Here is a 17,164-nt window from a genome sequence, read left to right as displayed (position 1 = left end):
AGCCTAGAGAGTGATTCACTGTGCTCTCTGGCGAGGGGACCTCAGGGGCCTTTGTCATGAGAACCAACAGATCTCCCACCTGTCACGACCAGCTTGAAGGTCAGTTTCTGGCCAGCAGCCTCACAGCTGTACTCCCCAGCGTCCTTCTTCTCCACCTGGCCCACCACCAGCCGACGCGATTTGCCCTCCGACTCCACCTTGAACTTCTTGCTCGAGGTGAGCAGTTTCCTGTCCTTGTACCATTTCACCTCGGTCTTCTCCTGGGCCACCTCGCAGCTCAGCGTGGCGTTCTCTGACAGTGCAGCCTTCACCTCCTTCTTCACTTTGTCCTTGTTGACAAATGCATCCTCAGCTTCTGGAATAGGGAAACGTTAGGGGGAAAATATGTAAGATAAAACTACCTTGTGACTAGAAGATTTTACACATATTTTGTGTAGGTGTTCTTACATTTCTCGTAGGTCATATTGCTTTGCAGTTCTTTTTATCACCTAGAACAACGCACCCTCAAAACACAGCCCGTATAATCGTCATACCTCTCTGACCAGTCTTCACAAACTGCTCAAGTGCCTCATTTACAAATTCATTGTAAACAATGAAGACAAAGAGAAATTTCCCCCTTTGTGTCTTTGTGATATTTCTACACATCCCTTTTGGAACTAGCCAAATACAGTGTAACTACGAGTGACCACCTTCACTACCACAGTGTTGACCAGAACTTACCAACCTCGCAGTGTTTTAGACTAAGACTGGGTGTTGTTCAGAAAATACCTTGTAACTTCATCCCAAAGCAACAACAAAGATACGCTTCTTAATGTGGAGAAGTACTTGCTCTACCTTATACCTAAAACTGGCCTACGAAATTTGAAGTATACTCTTCTTTCCTCATAAATCTCCAATTTTTCAGAAAACGAGCCATAAGGAACCTTCTCTTAATACTTCAAACAAGCAACAACAATGAAGTGTTTAAATCACTTTCTTCCATAGAAGGACTCAGAAGTTCCACCTGAACCAGTGGAGTTGGCATCAAAGGGTATCTCGTGTCATTAGGGGTTAGTTAGGTGTTGCACTGAACAGATTCAGCTGTCACCTCGCTAACGATGGGGCTGACTGATAAACTGCATCTCTCATTGATCACTCTAATGACTGTTTTACCTGGTTCTCCTTTCAGCAACAGCTGGTGTGGTCGCCGTCAGCTTTTGTGTTAGTGTACATCTGAGATGTGGGAGGACAAACAGACTCTAAATAAAGGGCTCCCACTATTTTCTACTGTACCTTAAGAAATAACTGCTCAAGAAGTGTGAAATATTTCTGGCATGCCTACGTGAAGGACATCACATGGCAACAACCACCCGGCGTTTAGCGTAGGCTGCCTTTGCCTCTTCGGGTCCCAGGTCTGTACTCGAGCGCTGAAGTCTGACGTCAGGTTGGACAGGGCTCTGAGCAACCTGGTCTAGTTAAAGAAGTCCCTGCTCTCTTCAGTGGGACTAGATGACCTTTAAAGGTCCCTTCCAACCCAAAGCATTCTATGATTCTATGATTTACAGAAGCACAGGATCCAAAGATAAACGCTGGACTAGCAAGTGGCCACTGCCCTTCAGTTGCAGCGCATGCATGGAAGATAATTCATCCTGCCAGCTCAGGCATCTGGGTGACCTGGCTAGGGTGACCTAGGAGGCTCTTGGCTCTCGCTGGCAGTCACGATGGACCCCTTCCATGACCCATGCTACTGCCTTCCCCTCCCAATCACTCTCTGCAGCCTCCTACAGCCCTCTTTTCTCCTCCCTGATGACTTTCTCCTCTGCATACTGTCTCTGTCATGTCTGTACTGAGTGGCAGCAGCTCCTGGGAGGGTGAGCAGTAGGGGTAAGCCCAGGTTAAGTTCCTACACTGCTGACCATGGCACTCCTCGTAATCCCGGGAGCCACATCATAGGCTTGCCATCGATACCGCATGATCCATGGAAAGAGAGGGGTTGTGCAGGGAGCAAGCCAAAGCAGGAACCCAGCTTATATGCTCTAAACTTGAGCTCCTCTGTTTGCATTGGCTGTAGAAGGGGTGTAGGAGGTGTCATTGTCATTAAGGTATCATTAACAAGGCAGCACACATGGCCTCTGCTGGGTGACGCAGAACACCTCAAAGGCACATGTCAACCCACTGCAGATTAAGCAGCATTTCGACATCTGAAGGCGCTCAAGCCCAAACCATGGTTTCCATTCAAAACAGGTTGTGAACATATAAACAGTGCAGTTTCCAGCTGCGAACGGGACTGTGAATATGCCAGGGGCACTAAACAAAGGAGTCATAAATCCGACTGAGTAAATGGATGCCGTATTTAAAATGGCAAGTTAGCAGAGCAGGAATAGTCCAGACGGGTTATTCCCTTGTCCTCTACATTCTTTCCCTTGAGTGTAAAACATTTTTATTGTGAAAGGAAACGTGATCAAACCCTTTAATCATCTTACAAAGTGTTACACCAGCCAGTAATTTGCTTCAGAAATGTATTTCAAAATTAAACAAGCACTGGGATGATGTTGCCGACCTCAGCCACAGCCGTTTGCAACGTTCTACTGAAACTGGAGAAAACCCACTGTGGGGACACGGAGCTCTGTCTCATTTCACGTAAGGATTTCCCTGTATACCATGATTCTTGAAGTAACGAGGTTGCAGAACGAGGTCTTTTGGCTACACATCTAGCTCCGTCCCAAGGTGTGCGACACCTGATTCTGTTGATATTAAGCCAAAGAGCCATAACTTCATGCCAATACTCAACATCAAGCACCTGACCTTCAAGCTGTCCTTAAACAGGGTAGGTTTTGTGCCACCAGCACAGCCCTGGAGCACAGCAACCCTGAAAACCTTTGAGTGCGACAGTAGCAGGATAAATTAAGACCCAGAAAGCCACTGCACTTTGGGATAATCTAGTAAGATGAGGATTTCTGCAGCAAAAGAGCCAACCACTCAGAGTACTCATAATCCCTCCTGACTTTCACACTAGATCATTTTCCAGCGAGTGCTGGACTTGCATGTCGTGTTACAGTTGTACACACAAGAAATACAGCAACGGTAACCAGGCAAGCGTCTCCACTTGCGACAGAGCGGGGAGGGTGTTACATTACCCTGTCCAGCTGTGAAGTCATCCCGTTTGAAAGAGAACTGAAAACCTTTGGTTTCTGAGGCAGACAGCTAAGAATAGCCCCGAGCCAGAGAAATTCGAGTGTAAAAGCACTAAAATCCTGAGTTTCCGGAGTACACCTCTGCATCATACATCACCTGATGTATGAACTGTTCCAGCAACTGAGCATGAACCTGGTTTATGCCAGTGGTCACTCTGTCGATGCCCACGTTGCATTTCCTCCGAAAGATGCCTCTCAAATCTAGCCTAACTGTAATCCATCCTTCACTCAAACCTCAGCCACAAGAATGAGCTGCACAATTCATAGAAAAGAGCCAAAGTACCCTAACTCACACCCTGCGTGTCCCCCGCGGAGTGGGGACACCTGACAGCTGTGGAACAGTCGAAGCATTTCTCTGTTCGGGGAAGTGACGACATTGTGCAGGGGACAGAAGAAACAAAGAGAGAAGGTGACAGTGACAGCAGTAACAAGAGGAGGAACACCAACAGGCATGATCAGATTGGAGGAGGCCCTTGAACACCGCACCTGCCAACGGAAACTCTGGATTCACTACTGAAGCCGAGGGAGATGTACAGGTTGTTGAGCTGACAGCTGGATACCTACTCATGACCTCTAGATCTGCCCAGTCCTACACAGCCTCCCTGAAACGGTACCTCAGAGCAGCAGCAGAAAGTATTTTAACAGCATTTCGAATATTTTGACAGAGGAAACAAAAGAAAACACTCAAAGACAAAGCAATGAAATACCATCCAAAATATCTCCTACCTGTGACATCGAGCCTGAAGGTCAGTTTCTGGCCAGCAGCCTCACAGCTGTACTCCCCAGCGTCCTTCTTCTCCACCTGGCCCACCACCAGCCGACGCGATTTGCCCTCCGACTCCACCTTGAACTTCTTGCTCGAGGTGAGCAGTTTCCCGTCCTTGTACCATTTCACGTCGGTCTTCTCCTGGGCCACCTCGCAGCTCAGCGTGGCGTTCTCTGACAGTGCAGCTTTCACCTCTTTCTTCACTTTGTCCTTGTTGACAAATGCATCCTCTGACTCTGGAAGGTGGGAGAAGCCATTTAAAAATCACAGGTGTTCATGCTGTCCAAAATGTTCAACTCCAAACGAAAGACACGACAAATTCCAAAGCTTTGCCATTTTGGAATGGTCCCACCCACAGCAGACATACACTCAGACAGGACATAGCGCTCTGCAGAGCCAGCAGATGGTACATCAGCCATTCCTGAGCAAAATGAACCAGCGTCTCAGGAGTTCAGACTCTTCCCCATCTCCACAAGAAATCTGACTCTCTGGTCCACAATGTAATGCACAAATAACCTCCCAATCTCATCTGCTACAGCAACCCATATGTAAGCCTTGTGTACTCCAGGTACTTCTTGAGCAGACCTTTTTCCTACTTCTTCCAGACCTATCTCCCCACGCTTCTGGGAGCCACCCCTACCGTCATACCCTCAAGTCACAACAGCATATGGAAAACTTGTCTGTTTGTCCTTTCTGGGGGTCACCTCACAGATGAAGACAACTGGCTACAGACATCTCTGTGGCAGGGGATGCTCCCAAGCCGGTGGCCTGCTCCAACTCACAACTCAATGAAGAGCCACGCTACACACACCCACCCTGCAGCCTAGAGAGTGATTCACTGTGCTCTCTGGTGAGGGGAACTCGGTGGCGGGGGATGCTCCCAAGCCGGTGGCCTGCTCCAACTCACAACTCAATGAAGAGCCACGCTACACACACCCACCCTGCAGCCTAGAGAGTGATTCACTGTGCTCTCTGGTGAGGGGAACTCAGGGGCCTTTCTGTGACGAGAACCAACAGATCTCCCACCTGTCACGATCAGCCTGAAGGTCAGTTTCTGGCCAGCAGCCTCACAGCTGTACTCCCCAGCATCCTTCTTCTCCACCTGGCCCACCACCAGCCGACGCGATTTGCCCTCCGACTCCACCTTGAACTTCTTGCTCGAGGTGAGCAGTTTCCCGTCCTTGTACCATTTCACCTCGGTCTTCTCCTGGGCCACCTCGCAGCTCAGCGTGGCATTTTCTGACAGTGCAGCTTTCACCTCCTTCTGCACCTTGTCTCTGTTTGTGAACACATCTTCTGCCTCTGTAGGGAAGCCACAATAGTCACACAAAGCTTTTTGTAGTTGTCTTCTACACTGCTCGGTCAGCTTTCCCCTATCTCAGCATACTTGCCCCTGACGCCTTCATGAGACAAGAAAGAACCTTCATCTCTCTCTTGCTGAATCGGTGTATGGGAATTCTGGGATTAAGGTAAATCCCACAATTTGGGCACAGATTTGAGGTCAGCACTTAGAGCACCAACCTGGTCTGCCAGTTCCTCCAAGCTTCCAGCGAAACAGAAGGGAACAACCTTCATATCCTCATGTCCTGGTACCACTGTTCTGCCTATCTGGGTTACTCAAATTCAATCATTCTCCACCTAATCAGAGCTCTTCGAACACGTCCCCCTTCCCTTTCGCCTCTCCCAGCACCTTTGCTACAGCCTCACACTATGACTGCAGGAGTTTTGTGTGCAGACACACCAACTGATTTTGAGAGGTGCCAAAGTTATCATCCTGCCCCCCTCCCTTTTTTTTTTTTGGTGATTATAACTAGTCATGGATGCAAAAGTGTGCATAGAAAACGTTGAAAGGCCACTTGGCTGAAAATCAAGTCCTACAGCTGAAATATTTCACCCCAGAGAGGTTGTGAGATGATCCTCTGAACGCAAGCCGCTACCCCAAATGGAACATTCCGTTATCTTTGGCATTTCCAGTGTTTTCTCACCTCTGACTTTGACTTGGAATGTTGTTCTGTCGTCCTTCGTTTCACAGGTATAGCTCCCTTGGTCTTGCTGAGTCACCTTCTTGATGATGAGCTTGCGCTGTGTCCCCTGGGAGACGACTGTTGTCCTCTGGTCCTGCTTCACCTCAGTTTGATCCTTCTTCCATACTACGGACCCACTTGCAGCCGACACCTCACACACCAGCTCAAGGTTTTCAGAAGGACTGACTGATATTTCTGGTGGTGTTTTGGGCTTGTTGACAAAACTAATGGCTTCATCTGGAAAGAAGAGAAGTTTATGCCTTGATTCAGACTTACACACAAAGTTAAGACACGTTAATTACTGATCATTATTTCATTGCTCGTCTGGAGGCGTAAACATACACGTGTGCCTGGTGCCTTTGCAACTTAACTATGACAAAATGTTAACGGTTAGGGCAATAACCCGTGGTGACGAGTCAGAAGAGTCCTTCCTGACATCCAGTAGCGTTATCTCTACTGGGGATCTCGTTGTCCAAGTTTTAAATCACCCAGGGAATTAGTACATAACGGTCCCCAGTTTGGGAGCTGGGTATTGGTGAATCCTTCAGGCCACATCAGCCTGTTAGGTCTGCACCGTGGCATTGTCGCCAGCCTGATTAAGTCTCCGCCTCTCTGCATTCGCCCCACTGACGTGCACCCGCTTCCTTCACCCCTTTCAGGAGTCAGGCACGAAAGCTCGTACAGAGCACAGACGCGGTGGTTTCTATTACCAGCGCACAGAGCCGTGAGCGCAACCTGGCCCAGCACCGCGGGACCATAAAGCCTGACGCGTCCCTTAATTCTCGGCTCCTGTTTCAGCACACACACGAATGTTGATGCCTGACTTTCTGACAGATGGTGCAAACTCCTTCTCTGATCTTCAGATAATTGCTCTCATTCACATTGCAACCACATTCATCTCTCCTACATCCTTCTGGATCTTTTAAATCAAGCTGAGATGCCCTCAAGTTGCTGACACTTTAATCACCACTCCTTGTTTCTGATTTTGAGCAAGCTCTAGGGAGTATGCATTGATACCCGAGAACACAAACAGCTTTGAAAATCACAGAATCATTCAATGGTTTGCATTGGAAGAGACCTTAAAGGTCATCTAGTTCCAACTCCCCTGCCATGGGCAGGGACACCTTCCACTACATCTTCTAAAAATATCTAAGAAGTCTCAGAAAATCTTGTTAGAAGTGATGAGGAACCTTCTTTAAACATTTCTGAGCCCATTCCACATTCACAATATCAGCCCCACTGGACTAATTCTTCGCCAGACCAGCTCAGGGTACACATGGGAGAATCTCGTTGATAAGATGTTCTCCAGCTTCCAAGAGAGCCAAGTTCATACATGAGCCAATAATGTCACATTGTTCTGCTGAAACTGATCTTCACAGCAGAGAACTCGCAACTCCTATAGCTCAAGCAGTTGATGTTCCTGCTTGGATACTTCAGCTCAAACTCTGCTGACTGCTCAGGCTGGCAGCCACACGTACGAGCTGTGCATGACGCACCGCATGTGTCACGTATGCATCATCAAAACAGCTTTTTTATCAACGCGGGGGTTTTGCGGGTGTGTTTGTAAAGGTAAAGGTGACGGTAACTCAGTGGAGACATGCACCTTGCATGTAAAATGTGATTTGACATGCCCTGTCCCCAAGCCACCGAGCAATATTTGATGAGCACGTCAGGTATTTCATACCCGTCGTTCCCTCAGGCAGCCCTTGCCTGAAGAGCACGCTGATGGCTGTCAGTTACAACCAGCCTTAGCTCAGGATTGCATTTCCTTCAGCAGCAACTGCTGCCTTCCGTCACCGAGTATCCCAAGGACAATTGCTATCTCTGTCCACGCCAGACACATCTGTGGCATCAGAGAACAAATATTTTCTTAAAAATTCTTACCATTGGGACTGATCTATTCTTAAAAGATTAGATGACCGAAGAAGGTCCCCCCAGAATCCTGCTGTTATTGGGGTACGTCACTACCATAAAGACAGATTACTGCCCTAGGACATCCCCTGACTGTGCAGTGCACTCTGGAAAATGTTTACGGTGACATGTGAAACAAGGTGGAAGTTGGCCTAGCTAAGGCTTTGTTAACAGGTTGTAACTCAATCCTTGTTCATCAAAAAGTTTGTGGGGACACACAGTTATTTAGCAGACACCAGTTTTCTTCGGCTGAGCCATGGGCTGTTTTGTCATAGCAGTGACAGGTGAGATTCACCTAACCGGGGTCATCAGAAAGGTAGGTCACCAGTCTCTGGTAGTCACGCTGGCTCCCTCTGTACTTGAGGTTCAGACAAAGGCAGCTCCAGAACACTTTTTAAATCCAGCTTAGATAGCTCTCATCAGATGGTATAAACCTAATTACATAAAATGCCCTTTGGGGGTCAGTATAGACAGAGCCTGGATGCTCTTTTAGAACAATTTTTCAATAGGTAAAGTCAGGGACTATGAATCATAGAATCACAGAGTGGTTTGGGTTGGAAGGGACCTTAAAGACCGTCTAGTTCCAACCCCCTGCCATGGGCAGGGACACCTTCCACTATTCAAGTTGCTCAAAGCTCCATCGAACCTGGCCTTGAACACTGCCGGGAACGGGACACTCAGAGGGAAATTGCATAATGCTGTATCTGCAGCCAAAGAGATCTGGAGGAAGATGCAGGGTGAATACCTGAGCAACCACCAGTTGTAAACTGGAAGCGCTTTCTCTAGCCCAGTAAACGCTGTAGCACTCCCTCAGGAGCAGTGCTGTGCCGAAGCAGGCAGCTCTGCTGAGTTTTGCGCTAGCCGATGGACAGCACCGCGCTGACGTGGACGCACTGTCACAGGTCACGAGCGCTCGGTTGTTCCTTCTCTTAACTGCACCGTACTGCAGCGCGTAGGCACGCCGCGAGAAGCTTCCAGTGGAGTTTCAACTTGTAACGTGTTAAAAATTAGACTCCAGACATAAGCTGGGAAACCACTTTAAGAAGAAAGGTTCCCACCAGGTTATGCAAATTGAACCAGATGGATTTCACAGATATTGAGTTTCGCAGATAAATTCTTGTGTCATTTCATACTCTGCTCCGTCCTGGACTGGAACACATCGGTGAAGCCCTTCTCTTCTGAGCTTGACCTGACAGCCACGTGCTTTAGCACGTGCTTCATGCTGATGGGCTTGTGCCATGAACGAATAGTTTCACTTACAGTGCCACAGGGCGATGTCTCAGAGATCGCAGTGTCCCTTGGGAACGCGGGAGACGTGTAACTCTCAAAATGAGGCGCTAAACTCGTCAGGGCAGGACACAGGGTTTTCAGGGTAAGACGCTAGCACCGCCTGGGTCGGGAGGCTCAGAGATGGTCTGTGAACGTGCTGAGCTAAAAGGATAAAGGCCAAGTGTGGCCCTCAGCCTGTTCGACCCGGGTGGGGCTTGAGTCATGATCCCAAAAGCTTGTGCTGATTTGAATACGTAAGAGCATCGTTATCTTGTTGGCCCATGTTACAGGTTTGCAGAAGAACCACAGTGAGGGTCAGGGTCAGCGTCAGAAACAGTCCTGGGGAATCCTGGCCCCAAAATCTGGCGATTTACAAGGTCAGCCAAATATAACGAGTTTCAAACACAGACTCTGATCCTGTACTTGCATCACGAACTTACCTGAGACTTTCAGATCAAAAATCAGAGTGTCATCTCCAATTTTACATGTGTATGTTCCTTCATCCTCTTTGGTCACAGCTGAAACCACAAGCTTATGCAGTTTGCCTTTATCTTCCACGGTGAATTTCTTGCTGGCTGTGATTTCTTTGCCATCTTTGTACCACTTAACCATGAGGTTGGCCTCGGAGGTCTCAGAGACAAGTTCAGCCTGTTTTCCAGCGACGGCCCTGATAACTCCTCCGCTTTTCTCTTTGTTTATGAAGTTTGCGAGCGCTGAAACAAAACACAAATTGCGTGGACATCAGTAAAGATGTGGACTTACATCTACAGGAGGTACTGATTTATCATAAGACCAATCATGCACGTTTAATTATGGATCTAATTACTAGATTCTAATGCAGAAGCGGCCAAATGTCCCGCCTTTATAAACCACATACCTGATTAGCACGTGGCAAAGACCAGAGCACACATACAACAAGGGGAGAGGAAGCCCTAGGCAACAGGGCTTCAAAAAAATGTCTGAGAGGGGTGAGGCAAGAAATTAAACAAGCAAACTGGAGCGAAGGCACTGAAGGTTATTCCGTCATTGTCCTTTAACCTCCCGGTAAATAAATCAACTCTAAGAGAGGTTAATAGGTAATCTAGGTAATTTAAATTATATTAAATTAAAAATCTATTCAGGTATCACGTAGGAATGAAATGAAAAGAAACTTCTTCGGGAAGGTTAACTGGAACACAGAAGATAAACATTAAATCTGGCACCACATTAACATGTAGTGGAATAACTGAGTCACCAATTGCCTCAAGGCAAAGATTCAAACCCCCGCCAATATCCTAGCGAGAAACGTGAGCCTGACCCCTGATATCACGGTCCTGTCATGATTTACATAATGGGATTCACTTTCAAATATCTTCTTAACATATTTTAAAACAACAAGCACAGTCAAGTCTCTTTGGCCGGACCGTGCGGTCCGAGCTACTAGAACCAAAGCCTTGATTATGCGTTTTCTCCTTAATTTCAAGAACGTGCTGGCACGACACACACTAACGGCTCTGCAGCGTGCCCGGCCAGAGCGGTTGCTCGCTTTCTCTGCTGGTGCTGTCACAGGCAGTTACAGCCCCTGGTCTGGACCAGGCAAGTGCCACTCTCTTCTGCTCCCAAGGTGTCATCATCCTGGTACAACACACGGCGGTGCTCCTTTAGCTCAAAGACCCTACCCACAAAGGTGGGGTTTGCGTTCAGTTGCCCTGCTTTTAAGCACGTTGGGTTTCTCCAAGTCTGCAAAAGTGCTTTTAATTACAGATTTTGGTAGGGAACCAATATTCACCACCTTGAACAGTGGCAGAGCCTGGAGACCTAAAAGCGAAGAGTGAATTGACTTGCCAAGCAGGTGAGAAAGGAAAAGAAACCCCTGGTCCCAAATCTGCCCCAATCTAAGACTAAGAAACACCCAACAAGCAAAAAAAGGGAAGGGAAGGACAGGAAGGTGCAGCCAAGGCCCTCTCTAGCTCTGGTGCTCAAGGGTCTCTGCTTCTGGCAGGGACAGGAGCTTTCATGTGACCTCTCCAGGTCCCTACCTGCCCTGTTTTCCAGGGTTTGCAGAGTCTGCTTGTTAGAAGCAATACCCATGGGTAAAGAAGTCATACCAGAAGTGTTTAAACTAGGGAAAACCTCCTTTTTAGTTGTCTTGGGGGCTCTGTTTCCATTTGTTTCTCCACAGTCCTCCTTCTCTACCCAACCACCTAGACCCACGAAGCCTGCAGGGGGCAAACCTCACCAAGACCTCCACTTCTCCACCAGCACTACTGGAACTCAGCCCACAGGTCAACAGTTTTGGAGGAAGAAGAGGGAAGTGGTTCATTCACGCACTTTTCACTTCCTCAGAAAACCAGAGTGAAAAGTACAGCCCCAGCAGCCTGGAGGAGACTTCTCAGATGTCCCCTTTCATCACAGGAGGTCACGCGTCAGAGGACGCCTGGCACGTGAAGTCTCACGGCAGCGGAGGCACTGCTGTGATAAACAGCAAATGCATTTTCTAGCGGGGCTCTTTGGGCAGGCGGCCCGGCGAGTGACACGCCTCTGGCCACAGCTCGGCACGGTGGCTTCCCGGCAGCCACGTGACGGCCATGTGCCAGGCGCAGCTGACCTGATCTAATGTTTCACCGGCTTGCTGCGTCTGATTTACAGGAGGAACAGAGAGAAGGTGGCGGTGCGGAAAGGTAAAGCACTGGGACAGCACTCGTGAGCCTCATCCTACAAGGATGAGATGGGTCACAGCTGATTCTCCAGGAATCAAGCTACAAACCACAGATGTTTAAGTTACAGCTGGTCCACACAGATTATTACTCATTTAATAGTCACGTTACAGTGAACGGAAACATCCACCCATCCATTCCAGCACTCGGACACATCCGTCAGCTAATGCACTTAAATCTCTGGGTGGATCTGCCAGCATAAAAAGTGATGCTAAAGAGGCAGAGAAAGAGAGAAGAAAACCAGAATTAAGATCAGCTGCCAAGCACAGACAGCAAATCCCTCCCTCCATCAATGTAGTCACATTTTTAATTACTTTTTTCAGCTCTCTTCGTCCCTCTTTTGAGTTTGCTCTCGAGAATAACCAGCAAGTAAGATGTCAAATGCGAACCACGTATGTTACTCCAGGGCTTTGTTGTTTCTACAGAGACTAAGGAGGGCGAGACGCCAGCAGAATGAGGTGATGAAGCACCTCATATGTACTTGGTGTAGAAACAGTGTGATCATTGCCAGGAAGAAGGTGGGGATCAGTTAAAGGACAGAACCCAGAAAACACAGAATCACAGAATTGTTTTGTTTGGAAGAGATCTTTAAGATCATCAAGCCCCAGTGTTGCCCCAGCGCTGCCAGGTCCCCACTGACCCCTGGCCCTCAGCAGCACCTCCACACGGCTGGGAAACCCCTCCAGCCATGGGGACTCCACCACTGCCCCAGGCAGCCTGCGACAGGGCTTGACAATCCTTTTTGTAAAGAAAATTTTTCTTAATACCCAACCTCAGCCTCTCCTGGCCCAACTTGAGGCCAGATCCTCTCGTCCTGTTGCTCATTCCTGGGGAGCAGAGACTGACCCCCACCTCACTCCACCCTCCTGTCAGGGAGTTGTCAGAGCCAGAATGTCTCCCTGGAGCCTCCTTTGCTCCAGGCTCAACCCCACCACGTCCCTCAGCCGCTCCTCAGCGCATCGTGCTCCAGACCCTGCAGCAGCTCCGCTGCCCTTTTCTGGACACACATCAAATCAAACGGCTTTACAAAGTGAACTTGCCAGTTCAGAGCAGAAGAGCCACGTAGCTCACCCCGAACAACGTCTGACAACAGGCTGTCTTGGAGTTGGTTTTATCTCTGAACATCAGCAGACATCTAGGTGATACCCACAAGGAATGGTCTGGGAGACCCGGGGGCTTTTCAGCCAAAGCCTAGTCCCATTCGAGGCAGAGGAAACTCTCCTATGAACTAGTTCATAAAAGCTTGCTCAGATGGGAAGGTTTGTAGGAGGGCGGCTTCATGCTGGTGGTTTCAGGGTGAAGGTTCAAGACCCCATGTCTTGCTCTGGGAGTGGATGAGCCCACTAGCTACGCAGCAGACAACCGGGAGCAAAGGAACTGCCGTGAAAGCAAGAGCAGCTGAACAACAGGGCAGCTATAAGACAGCACGGGTTCAGCTCTAATAAAAGAGAAATATTGAAAGAAAACGGCATTTTGCTGTTTGTTCTAGACGGCTTCCACCTGAATACCTTGAAAACAGCAAGGAGTCAAGCCGCCCGGTGTGCCCTGGAAAGGTCTGCTCTTATTCACCAGGGTCTTGATAGAAGACAAAAACCAAACAAATAACCAAAAAATGCCCACAATGCCAAGCTGGTCTTGGTCCATCGGAATTTTAATGAGAGCCGAACCCGCTTCTCAGTGCCTTGTTCGATACCACGCAGCAAAGCGTAGGGCAGACGTGGGATCACATGTGTCGCGTCCTGCCTCCGCGGCTGCGTTTCTGCATCACCAGAGCGCTTTTTCACTACGCACCGTTCAATTCACGGAACGCCAAGAAGTCAGTTTGGGTGAAAGCACAGCTCTTACCACTGAGACGGTGTTAGATACCAAGTTTACTCCCAAGTCCTCCCACTCTGAGACCACAGACACTGTTGACACCAGACGTTGATGGGAAGTTACACTGTCCCTGGAGCTCTGCCTTTCGGTGTCCCTTGATGACTCTGCTGGCTTAGGGCAGGAGCGGGCCGTGAACGCGAAGCGGCCCAGGCAGTCACCTACCTTTCACTGAGAGCTGGAAGAGCATCTTATCCCCTTCACAGACACACTCATAAACTCCAGCATCCTCTGCTGCAGTGTTGTGAATTTTCAGGATGTGCCTCTTCCCCACAGTTTGAAGTTCATATTTTTCACTGGCCTCGAGCTCTTTCCTATCCTTCATCCACTTCACAGTAGCCTCCAGGTCTGAAAGCTCAGCCTGAAGTTTGGCTTCCTCCCGCAGCCGAGCGGAGACCTTTTCTATATCTCTGCTCTTGTTGGTAAATCTCACTGCAGCACCTGTCGGGAGCAAAGGCCCTGTTACTGCAAGTTATATCGAGATAAAACATCCCTGACACGAGTCTGCTGCAGACTGTGAGATCTCTGAAAATGTATTACGTCCTGTTCCGTCCCTCACACTCACATCGGTAGCAAGCATTTTCTCTAGTTCGGGAGAACTGATCTATTTTTATTGCGGGTCACTAAATAAAAAAAAAAATAGTGCACCTTTCTACTAAGTAATCTAAAGATGCCTCTGCTGAGATTTTCACCCACATCCTTCCAGAATTCACGTCTTTGTGGGTAGATACCGATCGTCATTTCATAGGGGAAAGCTGGAGCACCCAACTCTCAATGGTAAATTGAGTCATGTCATACTAACTCGTACCTCACACACCTCTGGGGTGCACTAAAAAAACCTCCAAGAAAAAGGTCTCTGTTAGTAATTGACGCTGCTTTACTTGTGAAGGACTCTACTACAGTCAGGAAGACCCTGGAGCTGAAATTGCTGGTCTAAGGGGACTCAGTGGTAGACGTGGTGACAGAATCCACTGACTGACGGTTGTGATAGTCACTGTGCGCTGATGTGAAGCAGCCCAGTTCAGATACCAACCAGCTGGCTGGGTCGATTCACTCTGAACTCGGTGCTGCCATGGTGAGGTCATTACCAGGACCCACATTAGCTCACATGACGCAACTTCAGGTTCTTCCTACACACCAGACATTGGTGAAAGCCTCCAGCCCTGGTTCTAACCATCGGGGCACAGCAACTGCCCCTTGACTGGAAGAAGACAAGACGATGATCAAAGTCAATACCTTTCACTCTCATCTTGGTGCTGGTGTCAACATTATTGGCAACAAATTTCACTTCTGCTCCGTCATCATTCTTGGTGACGTTCTTTATGATTAGGGTGTGGGTAGTTTGAGTTCTCTTAATGATATACGTCTCACTTTCCTGTAAGACTTGACCATTAAGGTACCAGGTGCCAGAACAAGTCTTTGTAAGGTCGATGCTAAAGAGGGCATCCCCTCCCGGTACAGCTTCAGCGGTTGTCAGGGGGCTCTTCACAGCCAGGACTGGCTCTGAGGAAGAAAAACAACACGTGTGTGAGTTCAAAGGACACAATACCACCACGGTAGAGAAGAGTTCCCGGATTATTCTTAGATTTCAGAAGAATCTTAAGGCCACCCAGCCCTCAGGTCACTTCCAGATACTGTAGGAAATCACAGGCATGTTCAGAGAGCCGGGGAAAAGGAGGACAGGATAAGAGGCACAGTGTGGTCAAAGTCTGTGAAGATACTGTCCAGTGCAACAGATCAAAGCAGCAGCAATCCCACTGCACACAAGGATTCCACGGGCACATTGGCACCCTAAAAATAGACCAAAATCCCCATGTTTCTTCTCTTGACTCTAAGTCTGGAACATGGCTTTCATGACAGTATGATCACCATAAATATTCTCTAGGGGCAAGTTTGTATTTCATTTATATACCGAAAATTATATTACAGGCCCACCTCAATTTTTCCTTCCATACCCAGCCTAGAAGAAGTGCTTCCGGGCTTAATGTCCGTTGCAGAGATCTCTGCCTCTCACACAGCCTGATGCGAGGTTCTGGAATACGAGCCTGCTCACAGCTCTATCGCAGAACCCAACCACCATCCCTTCGGGGACAGCCAGTGGCTGAGATGAGACAGGGCAACCGGCAGTGAAGGGAAAAAGCTTTTGCTGAACAATCGCTCCATCCTCCTCAAAGTCAAGGGAAACGTCTTTAGATCTTTAGACCTCCCACATGACAGATCAGCACAGACTGACCCAACATGAGCTCGTGGTCCAGAAGACCAACTGTATCCTGGTCTGTATCTAGAGAAGTGTGACCAGCAGCCTGAGGGAGGGGATTCTGCCCCTCTGCTCCATTCTTGTGAGACCCCACCTGCAGTGCAGTGCTCAGCTCTGGGGTCCTCGTCATGAGAAAGACATAGACCTCCTTGAGAAGGTCCAGAGAAGATGATCAGGAGGCTGGAGCACCTGCCCTATGAGGACATGCTGAGAGAGTTGGGGATGTTCAGCCTGGAGAAGGCAGCTTCAGGGGGACCTTATAATGCCCTTCCAGTACTTAGAGGGGGCTACAGGAAAGATGGGGAGTGACTGCTTATCAAGGAGTGTAGTGACAGGACAAGGGGTAATGGTTTCAAACTGAAAGAGGGGAGAGTTAGATATTAGGAAGAAATTCTTCCCTGTGAGGGTGGTGAGACCCTGGCCAAGGCTGCCCAGAGCAGCTGTGGGTGCCCCATCCTGGGCAGTGTCCCAGGCCAAGTTGGTCGGGGCTTGGAGCAACCTGCTCTAGAGGAAGGTGTCCCTGCCCAGGGCAGGGGGTTGGAACTGGATGGTCTTTAAGGTTCCTTCCAACCCCAACCATTCGATGATTCCACGATGGCTGTGTACTCACCAAGGTGCATGCTCCCAGGGAACTCCAGGTAGGGGCTCTGTCCATAGGCATTGACTGCAGACACTCTGAACTGATAGTCAGCCTCTTCTGACAGGTTGCTGACTGTGAACTCTGGGACAGGGACATGAGCCTCGTGGCACCTCATCCAGGTAAAGCCAGTTAGTTTCTTGCGTTCCACGATGTAGCCGTCAATTGGAATGGGGCGATCCATCTTTGGAGGGGACCATGCTAGCGTCACTGAGGTTTCTGTTTTATTTTTCACCACAGGGTCAGCTGGGGGTTGGGTGGGAGGTTTTTTGGGAGCTGCACAAGGGAAAAGAAAAAAGAAGAAAACAGAGCAAGTGTGTCAGAGCGGAAAAGCCACCGTGTCTCACCGGAAAACCTTACGCTGGACTAACAGTTTAATAAACCTCCATAAAACATTGATGTGTGATGGAAAAGCAAGAGGATGGACAGAAGATGTTTTTGGGCTGCATTACACACAGATGTACCACAGTCCTACCTCCACAGCTAAACGTAAGTGATTACTGCTCAGTACTACAATCGTCTGCACAGACAAAGCGCCTGCAATGAGCGCTTTGCAGGG

General features: G+C 48.7%; 1 protein-coding gene across 1 annotated transcript in view; it reads right to left on the bottom strand.

Annotated features, from left to right (window-relative positions):
- Positions 1–79: 79 nt before the first annotated feature.
- Positions 80–17,164, bottom strand: part of LOC104500712 (obscurin-like) — a gene marked incomplete at its 3' end in the record, with an annotated part of 31,362 nt that continues 14,277 nt past the window's right edge. Inside the window, exons 4-11 of the mRNA XM_010144407.1 lie at positions 16,579–16,881; positions 14,948–15,214; positions 13,877–14,152; positions 9,584–9,856; positions 5,925–6,200; positions 4,966–5,241; positions 3,900–4,175; positions 80–355 (exon numbers count right to left, since the gene is read on the bottom strand). Of these exons, the coding sequence (XP_010142709.1) occupies positions 80–355; positions 3,900–4,175; positions 4,966–5,241; positions 5,925–6,200; positions 9,584–9,856; positions 13,877–14,152; positions 14,948–15,214; positions 16,579–16,881 (2,223 nt within the window). The remainder of the gene's footprint in view (positions 356–3,899; positions 4,176–4,965; positions 5,242–5,924; positions 6,201–9,583; positions 9,857–13,876; positions 14,153–14,947; positions 15,215–16,578; positions 16,882–17,164) is intronic.

This window comes from Buceros rhinoceros, unplaced genomic scaffold (genome assembly GCF_000710305.1).
Source record: "Buceros rhinoceros silvestris isolate BGI_N320 unplaced genomic scaffold, ASM71030v1 scaffold2311, whole genome shotgun sequence".
Classification (NCBI taxonomy): Eukaryota; Metazoa; Chordata; class Aves; order Bucerotiformes; family Bucerotidae; genus Buceros; species Buceros rhinoceros.
The sequence above is the reverse complement of the archived record's forward strand: the minus strand, read 5'-3'. Positions and strand labels throughout refer to the sequence as shown.